Consider the following 13,642-nt stretch of genomic DNA (forward strand, 5'->3'; position numbering starts at 1 on the left):
TGAGACCAAAAATCATTGGCCACAGCGTCGACGTCATTGGTATCGTACTTTTCATTTTGCACAGTATTCTATCCTGGCGATTACGTTCGCTACCAGCCTGAACAGTTGATGCCGGGCAAATTCTCTCTATCCACGCCATTTTCACCGTTGCTTCTATTCACGCTCACGCTCACATTCCTGCACGTATAGTCATACTTAATCGTGCCTAGTACCTAAGTCCCTCTTTTTTGAAATAACTTGAAAATCAAACAATACTGGTGAAGCAGTATACGACCCCTCAGTTCCAGAACCCAGGGAACAAGAACTCGACACTCTTCATAGCCTCGGGGCTTCGGCCCTCGGGTTTGGTCATGAACTTGACGGCGCCCTGGGAGGCGCCCTCCCACTGCTTGGCGAGGACGAGGTCACCGCTCTCCTGCTTGGACAGCTCGTCGAGGACGCCGCCGACGAGGCGCTTGGCGTTTTCGCTGTTGGCGGCCATGTACTTCATGACCATGGCGACGTCGACGTCGTCAAACGAGTGCCAGCAGTCGTAGTCGGTCGCCATGCAGATCATCTGGTAGGCCATCTCGGCCTCGCGGGCGAGTTTGGCCTCGGGGAGGGCCGACATGTTGATGACGCTGCCGCCCCAGGAGCGGTACATGTGCGATTCGGCGCGGGTTGAGAATTGGGGGCCCTCTGTTTTGGAATTTCGTTAGCATATTTTGCTTCTTCCTTCGAACTTTGTTATGTAGAATGAGCAGGGAGTAGAGAAGGGAGTAGAGAGGGAAAACTCACCCATGCAGATAATAGTGCCCTTATCGTGCAAAACGACGCCCTCGCCCTGCATATGCGCCGCGCACCTCTTGACAACCTCCGCAAGCCCCTTATCAAACGGATCCGCGAACCCAACGTGTCCCACGACACCGCCCTCGAAGAACGTAAAAGGGCGCACGCCCTTGGTGCGGTCGATCACCTGATCGGGCACGACAAAGTCCATGGGCTTGATCTCCTCGCGCAGGGAGCCGACGGCGGAGAAGGCGATGACGCAGCGGACGCCGATGGAGCGCAGGGCGGCGATGTTGGCGCGGGCGGGCACCTCGTGGGGCGCGAACTGGTGGTGCAGGCCGTGGCGGGCGAGGAAGGCGATGGGGACGCCGTTGTGCTCGAGGATGCTGATGGGGGAGGAGGGCGCGCCCCAGGGGGTCGTGGGTGTGAGCTGGGCGACGGGGGTGTAGCCTTCGAGCTTGCCGAGGCCGGTGCCGCCGATGACGGCGATGTGGACGGGACCTGGAGGGTGAGGCGAGATGTCAGTCAGGTCTAGAGGTGTTGCGTTCTTGACTTGTGGTTTTGGGCATTGGGCTGGATCGGGAGGAGGGGAGCGCGGGTGAAGCTTACGGTCAAAGGTGGTAGGGAGGTCGGCCATTGTGTCGTGTCTACCGGTTGGTCGTGGGAAAATGGAGGGTATCTCAGGTAACTCAGGGAAAAGAAAACAAAAAAGCTGCAGTAAAGAAAATATCTAGAGGTGTAGATCGGCGCAAAAGCTTGGGTAAGTTTGCTATGCGGTCGGAGTCTGACATCTTTTTTCGACCCCGCCGAAATTTACCCCGCCATCCACCGTCCTGAGTGCTGCCGTTTCTTCAGTGCCCCGCCATTGCGTCGTCCCGGGCATCCCGCTTTGTAAACACCCCACCGCATATTCTCATTGTCCGCACCACGTGTTGTAGAACGCGGCGCGATGTCGTTGCTTCTCGATTACACTTGGTGTATGTAAGGTGTACTTCGTCACCAGGCCACTGATGGCTGGGAAGATGACCGCCTAGTCCAGTCATGGCCCTCGAGGGACGAGAAACACAGACGCCCCTGAATGACTTGATAAAGGGAACAAGTAAAAAAAAGATAAGAACGGACCTGACCATCGAGGATTTGGATGATCGGAACCTTAATACGTACCAGAGACTTCATGATTTAGTCAAGGAATCAAGTCCCTCTACCTCTCAGCCATCAGGCCCGTTGTTGAGAAGGTATGGACACAAGGCTGTTGATAAGGGGCAGGGGCAACGGGGGAGGAGCAGAGGGTCATGGAATGTCTCTCTTTTAGATGCTCTTTTCATCTGAGGTATCTAGCTGTCTCTCTCTAGACTTTCTTTTTTGCTGGTCTTCATCCGAACTCCGACCCATACCGTAGTAGCACGTACAGATAAAAAACGCTTTCTTATGCAAGAAACAAATAATCACTGGCCCTCGGCCGGGCGCACCGGCAGCTCCGCCTCCTTGGCAGCGCCGTCCTGCGCGGCGGGGCCCTTGCCGCCGCCGGGGTAGCGGGAGCCCTTGTCCTTGGGCTGCTTCTTCTTCTTCTTCTTGTCGTCCTCGACCGGGGGGTAGGCCCTCTCCGTGACCTGCTTCCACTCCTCGGAGGCCTGGAAAGCCTGCTGGATGGGTGCCAGGAGCTCGTTCAGGGCCTTTGTCACTGCGGGCTTGAGCAGCTGGGGCGTCAACTAAACACAGTGTCAGCTTGTTTCCAATATCGCGCCTCTTGTCGTATGCTACTTACCACGTCGTTCTTGTAGTCCTCGTGCATTTTTGTAATCTCGGTGTAAACCAGGGTCTCGAGGCCGTCGCGCTCACGCTCGACACGGAACTCCTTCTTGCCCTTCAGCGCTGCGGCGGGCAGCAGGACGTACTCGACGAAAGACAGGACACCGTTGCCCTCAGCAACCTTGGGCACACACTCAGCCTTGCGGAGCTTCTTCTGGACAACCTCGGGAGCATCAAGAAGGTCGATCTTGCTGTCTGTAGAGCTTGGCTTAGCATTTGGTCAAGAAGCTCAGCAGCAACAATCTTACCAGGATCACTTGCGCTCATCTTGCCACCGTTCAGACCAGGAACCATGGGGTTCAACAGATGCGCGCGCACTTTGTATCCGACCTTGGGCAACCATTCAGTAGCAGCGGCGAACAGCTTTCTTTGGTCCATGCCTGCGAAAAGTTAGCCTGAGAGCTCATTCAAGCTATTGGGAGTTGAGATATACCTCCGAACTGAGCATCGACACCAAGGTGCTCCTCGTCGCAGACCTGTAGTACGGGGTACAGCAGACCACTCATGGGGGCGTTCTGTCACCATTGTCAGCCAAACTCCAAACACCCAAAGTTTGCAGGTATCCTCACGTCAGACTGCTTCACGACCTCGGCGCCAGCCTTCTTCGCATCTCTCTCGCTAATGAGCGAGCTCATCTTGTAGACATCCATGACGTACTCGGGGCTCTTCTGGTAGGAGCTGCCGAGGACGAACTTGAGCTTCTCCGTGGAGACGCCGACAGCGTTGAGGATGTTTGTGATGGCGAACTTGTAGAACTTGGCGCGCTGCTCGACGAGCTCGATGGGGGCCTTGAGGTTGTCGAGGAAACCGTGAATATCGGCGAGAAGAACGGTCATTTCGCAGCCGGCAGCGAGGAACTGCGCCAGCTTGATGGCCGGGACGAAGTAACCACAGTGAGGTCTGCCCGTTGTCGCGGTTCCTGCAACACGAAAGAAGGCAATGGTCAGCCAATGCGCCGACGAAGAGTACCAGCAGTGTAATTGAAGTGTTTCTTACCCCAGTAGATCTTCGGGTTGCGTCCCTCGGCCAGGATCTTCTCGATGATCTCGGGGTTCATGATCTCGGCCAAGTTCTCGTTGATGAGGGCGAACCTCTCCTGCGCATTTGTACCTTCCGCCATCTTGAGTATGCTACAAGTTTCGTAAAGTGTGGGATCGAAGTAAGAATGCAACGATGTTCGGGGAGTCGAGGTTGTGAAGGCTTCACGGCGTCGAAGTAGGTATCGCGAGGGTCGTGAGACGATGGTATTCGGAGTGAGTCAAGCCGTGGCTCGTCGCACAAGTGGCCCAAATTCGCGTCGAAGAGCAGACACCGCAGCGAAATTACCCCGCCGAGGGGCGGACGTCGGGGGCCAAGTTGCACACGGCCGATAGAGGGGTCTACGGTGGCTGTCACCCTTGCCATTGGCCGATTTAGGGGGCTCGATGGAGGGGTCTTGGGTACCTCAGCCCGGAATTCCACAGGGCTCTCAGCCCAGAACCGCAGTTGTATCCCGACTCATAAAACGGGATGATTAAGACATGATGCCTTTAATGTCAAATCTAGACTTCTACGGTTCCAAACCCTTCTAGAGTATGATTAACGTGCAGGACTCTTAGATGAGTTCTAGAGTGAATCCTCAATGCACGTAGTTAATGATCACAAGAGCATTTCGTGATGGTGGAATATCTCAAAATGGCAGCTGGTCTGTGTGTATCTGCTTACCAATTTGTAGTGTAGAGGTACATTTCGGTGCGGACGGCGGAAATTTTCCATAGTGACAATCCAACATCCCGGCGCCGCCACCTTTCGAGGTACTCCTTCTCTGAAATCTTCATGAGAATATTCTAAACTGTGCATGCATTTCCAATATTTTTCGCCCACGGTCTTCTTTCCCACTCATTACTAGCGGATACCCCCTCGGCAGGCGCAGAGCCTCACCGGTCTTTACCTCTATGCTTCAAGTTTGAATGCCCGATCTTCAACGTCATACTTGCTCTTCATTATTCATCAACCTACAACACCATGGCGGCCACACCGCCGCCATCTCTGCCGGACCTTGACCTCGAAGATGGCACCCCGGGCTATGAGACCATCGAAGAACGATGCTTCTCAGCCGCCCTCATTTGCCTCGAGGGCCACTACACCATCCCACCCATGGGCCCTCAAACCGCCGCGCGGGTCTCATCAATGATTGCCAAAACCCTCGAGAAGACTCACACCTTCAAGCACGTTAGGTAGGTACCCTCAACGCGTGTCTTATTGTAGTTTCGTACCATCTCATTTTCCTAACAAGAACCAGGGAAACGCTTTCAAGAAACGTCGAGATATGGATTTGGTTGACCAAGATCTTTGGCGCCGCCATCCCCAGTCTCACCACGCGCTCAGTGGGCCCGCTGTCGAGCCTCAACGATCCCGAGAAGGGTGTCACCCCTCAGGAGAGTACTGCTCTCATTGTGAAGAACCACCACAGTCTCAAGGACGATCTCTCTATCTTAAACAAGCTCATGCACATTGCGAGAAACCTGCTGGTGACGTCGGAACCAGAGGTGCCCCAGGACATTTGCGCCGCGGTTCACTTTGACCAGATGGTTTATCAGACCATCATACTCTGTGTGAACGTCACGAGCAAGGGCTACGATGGCGAGATCTTGGACGAGTCTTCAAGGGCCAAGCTGAATGAGATCACCGACATGTGTAAGTCCTCATAGCCCTCCCGGACGAGTACGCCGCTGACGTTTCACAGACAAAAAGCTCCTGGTCACATCCCTTCAACAAGCCCACAACTGGACCGCCAAGAACGACCGCAACAAGATGTCGTTCTGGTACGACGTCCTCTTTGACGAGGACGCGCAGCTCGACGACCCGCAAGAGGGTATGGGCGACGGCTCCGGCTTCCGCGTCGACATTGCCAGAACGGAGATCCAGCACTGGCTGGAGCGTAACTCGCGAATGTGCGAGACCGCCCGCAGGCTCCTCACAGACTACTCCCAGAACAAGTCGCACAACCCCCCGGGCGTCCTCGCACCTATCGCGCCCCTGGCGTGGAACTGGTTCCCCGAGGGCCAGGTCAAGGTCCGCGCCGACAACTACGAGGAGGGCGAAAAGGTCAACCCGAGATGGGACCCCGACATCGAGGACAAGTTCGAGCAGGACCGCGCCTACTGCCGCGTATCCCGCGAAATCGACACCTGGTGGATGCGCGCGCGCGACGTAAACTACGACGGCTGGGCGGTCGCCATGCCCAACGTCGAGTTTGCAAAGACAAGGACGGAGCACTGCAAGAGCAACCTTCTCAACCGATACACGCCCGTCATGCGCACTGAGGAGCACGAGGTCGTCGAGGTCGACGAGTCCGAACAGGACCTCGGGCCGGAAGAGGGCTCCGCGGAGGAGTACGCCGAGGGTTACGACGACATGATGGACGACGAGGATATCGACGACGACGAGTCGTACGGCGAGGGCCCACTGACGGGCCTCCTGACCGAGATCCCCAACATCCTCGACCCGAAGCAGATCGAGGCCCTCCACATGATAGTCAAGTCCTGCATCCTCGACTCCGCCGGCACGGGCCTCACCCGCGCAGGCGAGAACCTCCAAAAGACGCGCTGCCGCATGTTCCTAGCCCTCGACTGCGGCAAGTCCCTCCTCCGCGAGATGCTCGTCTTCATCGCTGTCTGGGAAAAGGACGAGCAGTCGCTCATCTTCCAAATTACCTCGCAGCTCATCGAGGCCCTCCACCACTCGGCCCTTGTCCCCTACGCCTGGAATTCCCTCCGCATCCCAAAGGACATCATATCCCCGGCCCAGACCGTCCTCCTTCGCCTCGTCAACCACATCTTCCGCAGCCGCATTAGCAACCCCCCACAAGACAAAAAGGATCAGGAGCGCGACGTCAAGCTCGTCATGTTCTTCTTCAGCTTCTTTCGCAGCCGCATCGTGCCCGAATGTGTCGCCCTCATGCACCTCCAGGCCCAGATCCGCGAGGACAACGTCGACCCGGCCGAGTTCCCCGTCGACACATGGGACATGGAGCGTGCCAAGGACGGCCTGGCGCAGTACCTCGATTTTCTGACGACTGCCTCCGAGATTGCCGAGTCGAGGAAGAAGCTCATCGAGTGGGAGGCCGTCTACGACCTCATCACCCTCCTCAACGGCCTCGAAGCCGGCGTCCCCAAGAAACCCCTCGTCGACGCCGTTCCCTCCCGCAACAGACCTCCCGCTGCGGCAGCAGCATCCCCCTCGGACCACCAACAATCCCACTCCTCCTCGCAGCAACCCGGCTCCGGCTCCGGCTCCGGCGGCGGCTCAACTCCCATCATAGAACGCCCCTACTCAACAAACGACTCACTTCCACCCTCCCCTCCACCCCCCTCCCTCTCCGACCCAGCCCATAAATACCCCTGGTCCGGCATCAAAGGCCAAATCTTCACCATCCTCGCCACCCTCCTCCAACCACCGCCCGGCCACTCCACCCCCGGAAACCCAGACGTACAAACCCAAATGGTGAACCACAACGGCATCGTACCCCTTCTAAACTGCTGCGCTTACGACGACCACAACCCCTTTGCCAAAGAGCGCGTCACGATATGCCTCAAATGGCTCCTCGACGGTTGCGAGGCCGCAAACAACTTCTTCCGCGAGCTCGTCAACCTCGCACCCGCGCCGAATTTGCGCCCGCCGCCTGGTGGGACGACTGTTTCGACTATTCGTGTCGATGGGATTCAGGGGGAGGTTAAGGTGCAGGTGCGGTCTAACTCGGCGCCTGCTGGTGATGGGGAGGAGGGTGGCGGTGGTGGGAAGCAGCATGTTCATGATCCGTATGGGTTAGCAGAGGGCGCGGCCAAGATGAATTTGAGGTCCAACCATAGCAGTGAGCCCTTTAGCGAGGATGATTTCATGTAGATGTGGATGATTAAGATGGGGTCGGGATTACTCGGGAATCAATTATTGGCGAATGGTTGAATGGAGGAAGTATGCCATTATTCAGAAAATCCAAAATGGGGATTCAAAAGGTCTTCATGTTTCGTTTTCTGTATTCTATCACATTGGTACCCAACGAAACGAGTAAAAGCATCAAACCGACAGACGAAAAACACAGTACAACTACATTCTACAACTAAAGTACTTGAATCCCAAAAGAGAGAAAGAAACATCAAGTGAAAGTCAAAGTGCAAGGGCTAAGGGGAAGGGGGAAAAGGTGTGTTTTTGCCAAGTTTTAGTTGTCCTGTGGTCCATCAAAACTGCAAAATTCGACCCCTATTTCCATCAAAGAACCAGCTTTCAGAAGCCTCCCTCCCTCCCTCCAGCTCGCCGAGTCTTTTTTGTTTCGAGAGATGAAGGAAAGTGTGATATTGCATATGGGATAGATACCTTTGCCCAAACCAAACAGAGTAGCCAAACCACCAAGTTTCCATCTTTCTTCGTTTTCTCTTACGGATAGGAAAGGAAACATCACAAAACAATCCAAAACAATCCAAGCCCTAGGAAATATAAGCCAAGAGAGAGGGGGTACCAAAGGAGAGGGGGGAGGGAAAGGGGGAAGGCCAAGCCCGGGGCAGCGTTCTTCCTACCCCTATAGCCCTGAACGATGGAATCCGCAATGTAAAGCATTGTGGTACGAAACAGACTCCCGTCGCTCCGGTCTCACCGGCCGTTGCGGAGCCAGAGCCAGAAGCCGACTTGGCATCATCCGAGGATCCGCACCCTGCTGCTGTCGATGATAGTGCTGCTGCTGCTGCTGTGTCTGGCGATACTGCTCGGGATGAACCACAGAAGAATAATCCTGCGGACGATGATGCCCCTGCACAGACAAGGCCTCCGCCGACCCGGACATCTGGAAGAACGAGTCTCCGCCCAGATCCGCGGGAGGGCTGGGGAGGGCAGCCTGGTCCCAGGGCGAGGCCATGCTCCGCGGCACCTGGGTATTCCAGGACTGACGCTGTCGGTGATGCTGTTCTAGCTGTTGCTGGTGTTGATGATGCTGCTGCTGCTGCTGCTGCTGCTGGGTGTACTGTTGATGCAAGACCGGCTGGCTTTGACTCTGGTTCTGACTTTGGCTTTGGCCTGCGTACGTGCACTGATGGCCTCCATATGACTGGGCAACATCCACATCGTCGATCCTACCGCCGCCGTTGTCCATCTCGGACTCGGGGCTCATGCTGCCGCTGCTGCTGTCGTAGCTTTGCGGACTCATTGGATAATTCTCCTGGACGATGACCACGGCGGAGGCGGCGGCGGCAGCGGAAGGGGTGTACTGCTGCTGTTCGGGGTACTGCTGGTAGTCGCGGCTCTGACGGCGGGCGGTACGCTTCTTGCAGTTGTACTTTGACAGGTCCCACTGGTCAAAGTGCTGGCGGTATGATCTTGTCCTGGAAGTTGAGGGCTGTTAGCTGTGTTTGCCTCTAATGTCCTTTCTTGCTAGTTCTTGACTGGATGATATTGAGGGGTGTTCGAGCATCTCTGTCATCGTCCATGGATAAGAGATATCGGGAACAGGACTCGACGACCAGAATGGAAAGGTAAGGTAGTCATCTTATCAGAGCCAACGTCCGTCCTGTGGGATACCGGGCAAAAAGGGGGTTCCGTGGGGTCCAAGAAAATCCAAGACGTATCCAAATGGTCTGAAAGAAAAGGAGGGAAAAGAATAAGGTTTAGACTGACGAAGCCTTAAAGTTGTAATCCTGCTGCATAATCTCCCGGACCTCATCCAGGGTACGATTCTCCTTGATGTAGAGCCTCGCGATAACGTCCCTGTGCTCTTTCCAAGCTTTCGTCATTGTCGTTGGTTAGGATGGTATTAGGGGAACGAGGAAGGAAGCGGGATAGAGAGTCTTGTGAAGAGGAAAGGGCATGCGCTACTACGGAGTCATTGGAGGAGAAAGATCAGGGCTGGATGGACCGCGATGAGAGGCCAAGCGGTGAGCTTCATTGAAGGATGATAGGGTGGATGATTCCAGGATATTTTTGATAGACAGTAGTGCCTTCGCCCCGAGGGAATGGGAAGACAGCTATACACGCTGTATATAGACAGGTCACGATAGGTAAGGCTGGCCAGTACTGCCACTGCTGCCATTCATAGGAGACTATAATCGCAGTGTAGGCACATCACCATCAGCGTTTCTTGTCCAGGGCTGACGGGCAGACGCTAGAACACTTCTCTCTCTCGCTCGCTCACCTCTGCCTTGAAGAAAGCGGACACTTGTTCCGATTCCCAGGACTTCTGCACCTTGTAGGTGTGTCAAGGTGCACTTTGCCCTCTGGCGAATCTTCATTCCCCCTGGCAAGAAAGACAACGCATTCTATGACAGATAGCATGGCCATCGTGGAGAATCATGATGACGGGCCGGGGCGTAAGTCTGCCTTCCTCTAATCGGCGCGCGGCTTCAAGGGAGTAAGGTAGTGGAGGGGGAGAAGGCTAAGCCCGCAACGTAGGGGGTGTCTTGTCTTGTGCCACACCACCCCACGAGTAGACCTTCACCGAACTTTCAGCGAAGGTGTGCGACGTTTGCCTACACTCCGCAGATACCCCCTTGCGCAAAAGTGCAAAGAGTCTTGTTTCTTGACAGCTCGGTGGCTAGATACCGGCAAAGTGAGCGCTTTTTCTTCAGTTGTGCCATTGACTCAACGCGATGCCCGCATTCCTCGGCAGACGAGACCAACGTGGTATGCGCCAAATACTGAATCAAATGGTTTGCTGGTCAGAGACGCGGGAGTATTCTGCACTTATAAATAGGGCTCCGCGATGAGGTGCAGACACCCACGCGGTGTAGATGGTGGTATCGGTGCCTTATCTCGGAGGTAAAGGAGGGTGGTGAGGCACAGCCTGCGCCAAGGCAGACATCCTACTGGCCGGCTCCAACTCGATCTTCTAGTTACTGTGGTTAACCCGAGGAGCTCAAATTCGATCAATGGTGCCTGCGAGTAAATTCGGAATCGGACAAAAGTCAATGATCATAATTGTTGTTTGATTAGGGCTCGCTATATTATATAACCATAAATCAGAATGGTATCCTCCAAGCGCGTGTGCTGGAAAGGGCCGCAGAAAAGCAACGGGGATGTAAGGCTGTGGTGTTGCGCAAAAGTGATGTAACCAATCAGGTGTAGTGGTGTGGTCAAGTCGAAGTCGTATGAGGTGCGTTCCTCCGCCCCAGGAGGCTAAACAACAAGGCAACCAGAGGTGCGCCAGTGGATGAGTCGCCCCAGCAGTCGCCTCACTTTTTTGGGAAGATAGGGCTGTCGAACAGGACTCTTCTCGAGGTATCGGGCTAGGTCTGCAAGTGTAGGGATCTCAGAAGCTGAGGGTGTCCTGCGAATCCTTAGATCTTCTTCTCGTCGACAGGCGCCGTTGCAGCTGGAGCAGCCGCAGGTGCAGCCGCGGCGCTGGAGGATGGGCCGCCGGCCGGGCTCATGAGCTCTGGGCTTGCGGTAGGGTCGTGACCAGTGACACCGGCCTCTTGTGCCGAGTGGCCGGAATGGGTGGTTGCGGCTGGGGCGATGGAAGGCATCTTCTCATCCTGGGCAACGACGGGGGAAGTGGGCGTAGAATTAGGCGCCGCGGGCCCGGTGGCTCCCGCAACGTTCTTGATAATCTCAAACCACTTTTGAGCCTCATCGGGGGTGTGGGCCTGGAAAGCCAACTCGGACGATCCAGTAAGCTTTGAGCTGATTGATTTGCTCTTATCCTTGCCCTTCACGTTGAACTTGTTTCCGTTGGGAAGTCCAATCACAGCGTCTGGCAGGTAGATGGAAAGCTCCGGCTTGGGGTCAGCGCGGGTGTTGTCATTGTCCTTGAACTCGTGCAAGAACTTGGTCGGAGTAACCACGTAGTAGCCGGTAGAGTAGCCCCAGGAAAGCTTGTTACGCGACTTGCGTTCCAGGGAACCCTCAACGAGAGGCTTGATGGCGGCGTGGTCCATGTTGGGGAAGTTGATGGCCTCGACAGAGCGCGGGGGGTCGTTGGGGTTGACCAACCGATCACCGCTGCGGGTGATGAAGCCGTTCCACTCGAAATCACCGGGGACTCTCTGGATGGCACCTAGCATGTCGGAGTAGAGAGCGCGGGTCTTCTCAGCCTGACCGCCGGTGAGCTGGATAAAGGCCTCCATAGCTTGTTGGACGACTTCAATAACATGTGCCTCGAAATCCTTAAAGTTATTTTGGACAGCAATCAGGTCGTTGCGGTTGTTGTTCTCCTCGAGAACCTGCTTGTGCAGTCTATGCAGAACACCTCGGTGGACAACGTAAGGGTCATCAGTTCCGTGCATCTTGCCGCCGGCGGACTCGAAGGAGGCGGTCTGGGAGCCCAGAAGCTCAATGTGCTTCTGGGTGGTGTTGCGGACCTTCTCGACCTCCTTGGCACCCTTCTGAGCGCCATGCGCCAGCTCCTTGCCCTTGTGCTTGATCTCCTTGTGCAGGCGTTCGAGGATCGGGAGGATGGAGCCCTTGATGGTTTTCTCCGTCTCGAGATTGGTGTTAATAATCGCCTGAGTGTTGGAGCGCATGTTCTCGAAGTAGGCCGCGATACCGCCGAGGCTCTGGTCAAAGTGGTGGCCCTCCTTCAAGGGATGGGAAATGGCCTTCAGAGCCTTCTCGTATTCTTTGGACTGGGCTTTGTGGATCTTCTCGACGGCTCCGATGTAGTCCTCCAGATATCCAACGGAATGCTTCCATGCTTGGAGTCGCTCCGCAAGGAGACCAGCAGTCTGTACGTGGCTGTCAGCATTTTCCATTCTGAAGGGTAGTTGTATAGCTTCTAAGTATTTGTTGGGCGCGGGGCAAGGGTAAATCGTATATACTACGATTCTTTTCTTTGACGCTGAACAACGCGATTGATTGACTTACGCTGGTAGGATCGACTTCAGGAACAGCATCGTCGCTAAGGACAGAGTTGTTGGTCATGATGGTCCCCGACCTCTGGGGGAGGCCCTTGGTGTCGGCCATGGTCGCGATGCGCAAGATCGGGTCGTACTCGAGTGATGTAGTATCGTGACTTCTAAGTTATGTGTTGACGGTGTGTCGTGGATACGCAGTTGGAAACGTTTCGTCCAAGCTCGTCTGTCCGGTTGCAAGATGGGAGAAACAAAATGCAGTGGACAAGATGGAAATGGAAAAAAGGGCAAAAGAGGTTATAATGTGTCGGACATTACATGTGTCCCGTCCTTCCCCCTCGAACGCCCATTCCCCCCCCCCGCCAGTGACAGGCTGGTAATTAAAACCCGCCCAAGCTCCTGCACCAAGACAGGTCGAATGACGTTCTCCACCACGCCGCCAGCGCAATCTTCCTGGTCTTAGCGGCCCCTGGCTTTCCATAATTCCTGCACCTGCACCGAGATTTGCTTGTATCGCACAAGCACGACCCTCCCGCTGGCCCCAATGGGCCCCCCAAAGGGTTGTCTAGAGTGGGGTCGGTCTGGACCACCCCCTGTGACGATCTCGACATTTTTCCTCCCCCCCGAGGGACGGCAACCGCAAATCCTCTCACCTTTTTACTGCTTTCTGCCTTCAGCTGAGCACTCTGGGTTATTGAGCTGTCACGGCTGTGGTGCCACTGAGTCACTTTGTCGACCCTACCTTACCACGCTGAAATCCCCCAGTGCCCCGTTCTCAGCTGGTCCGGGGGTTGACCCTCTGCTAAGGTAGGCTCTCGCTCTTGTCCGTCTTTGCATCGTCACATCCATCCGCCAGTCGGGGGTTCCCCCCTCGCGCGCTGAACGCACGCTAGACGGGAGGCCCATGAGTGATTTGGGGGCTTTTTATGACGTCAACAAGTCCCTTAGTTTCTCAACGCACGATGGCGCTAACCTGAGATGAGTCGAATGCCCTCCTGTTTCACATACATCGGCCCATGTTAGGACTCAAATACAAGACACCATATAATAACTAACAGATGCGTCGGCTTGGCACCAATTCCACGAGTGAACGACCACCAGGATATCCTTCCCAGAGAGGAATAAGCTTTCTCTCTTTTGCCTCCAGGAGTCCAGCGAACGTTGATGCCGTCGCAGGTGACGGCCGCGATGACATGGGAAAACAGGGCTACAACCTGGGCATACCCGACAGGTTGGCATTGGGCAGACGTCAAATG

General features: G+C 55.4%; 4 protein-coding genes across 4 annotated transcripts; 1 reads left to right on the plus strand and 3 right to left on the minus strand.

The window, feature by feature from the left end:
* Window positions 1–277: 277 nt before the first annotated feature.
* Window positions 278–1,405, minus strand: BDP81DRAFT_462825 (methylthioadenosine phosphorylase; the record flags this gene model as incomplete). Its single annotated transcript, XM_060593941.1, has 3 exons — window positions 278–678; window positions 778–1,269; window positions 1,378–1,405. The coding sequence occupies 3 exons, from the start codon at window positions 1,403–1,405 to the stop codon at window positions 278–280; spliced, it is 921 nt and encodes a 306-aa protein (XP_060442998.1).
* A 629-nt stretch (window positions 1,406–2,034) lies between these two features.
* BDP81DRAFT_432732 (tRNA synthetase class I) lies at window positions 2,035–3,846 on the minus strand. Its single transcript, XM_060590811.1, has 6 exons — window positions 3,574–3,846; window positions 3,147–3,496; window positions 3,011–3,092; window positions 2,826–2,957; window positions 2,534–2,772; window positions 2,035–2,477 (listed from the first exon to the last, which is right to left on the minus strand). Exons 1-6 carry the CDS (start codon window positions 3,695–3,697, stop codon window positions 2,214–2,216), a joined length of 1,191 nt encoding a protein of 396 aa, XP_060442999.1. The 5' UTR covers window positions 3,698–3,846; the 3' UTR covers window positions 2,035–2,213.
* A 735-nt stretch (window positions 3,847–4,581) lies between these two features.
* BDP81DRAFT_396371 (uncharacterized protein) lies at window positions 4,582–7,461 on the plus strand (the record flags this gene model as incomplete). Its single annotated transcript, XM_060588182.1, has 3 exons — window positions 4,582–4,793; window positions 4,859–5,253; window positions 5,303–7,461. The coding sequence occupies 3 exons, from the start codon at window positions 4,582–4,584 to the stop codon at window positions 7,459–7,461; spliced, it is 2,766 nt and encodes a 921-aa protein (XP_060443000.1).
* A 3,413-nt stretch (window positions 7,462–10,874) lies between these two features.
* Window positions 10,875–12,498, minus strand: BDP81DRAFT_462828 (PH domain-containing protein; the record flags this gene model as incomplete). Its single annotated transcript, XM_060593942.1, has 2 exons — window positions 10,875–12,260; window positions 12,400–12,498. 2 exons carry the CDS (start codon window positions 12,496–12,498, stop codon window positions 10,875–10,877), a joined length of 1,485 nt encoding a protein of 494 aa, XP_060443001.1.
* Between the last annotated feature and the right edge of the window lie 1,144 nt (window positions 12,499–13,642).

Source organism: Colletotrichum phormii (genome assembly GCF_030913505.1).
Source record: "Colletotrichum phormii strain CBS 102054 chromosome Unknown BDP81scaffold_15, whole genome shotgun sequence".
NCBI classification, from domain to species: domain Eukaryota; kingdom Fungi; phylum Ascomycota; class Sordariomycetes; order Glomerellales; family Glomerellaceae; genus Colletotrichum; species Colletotrichum phormii.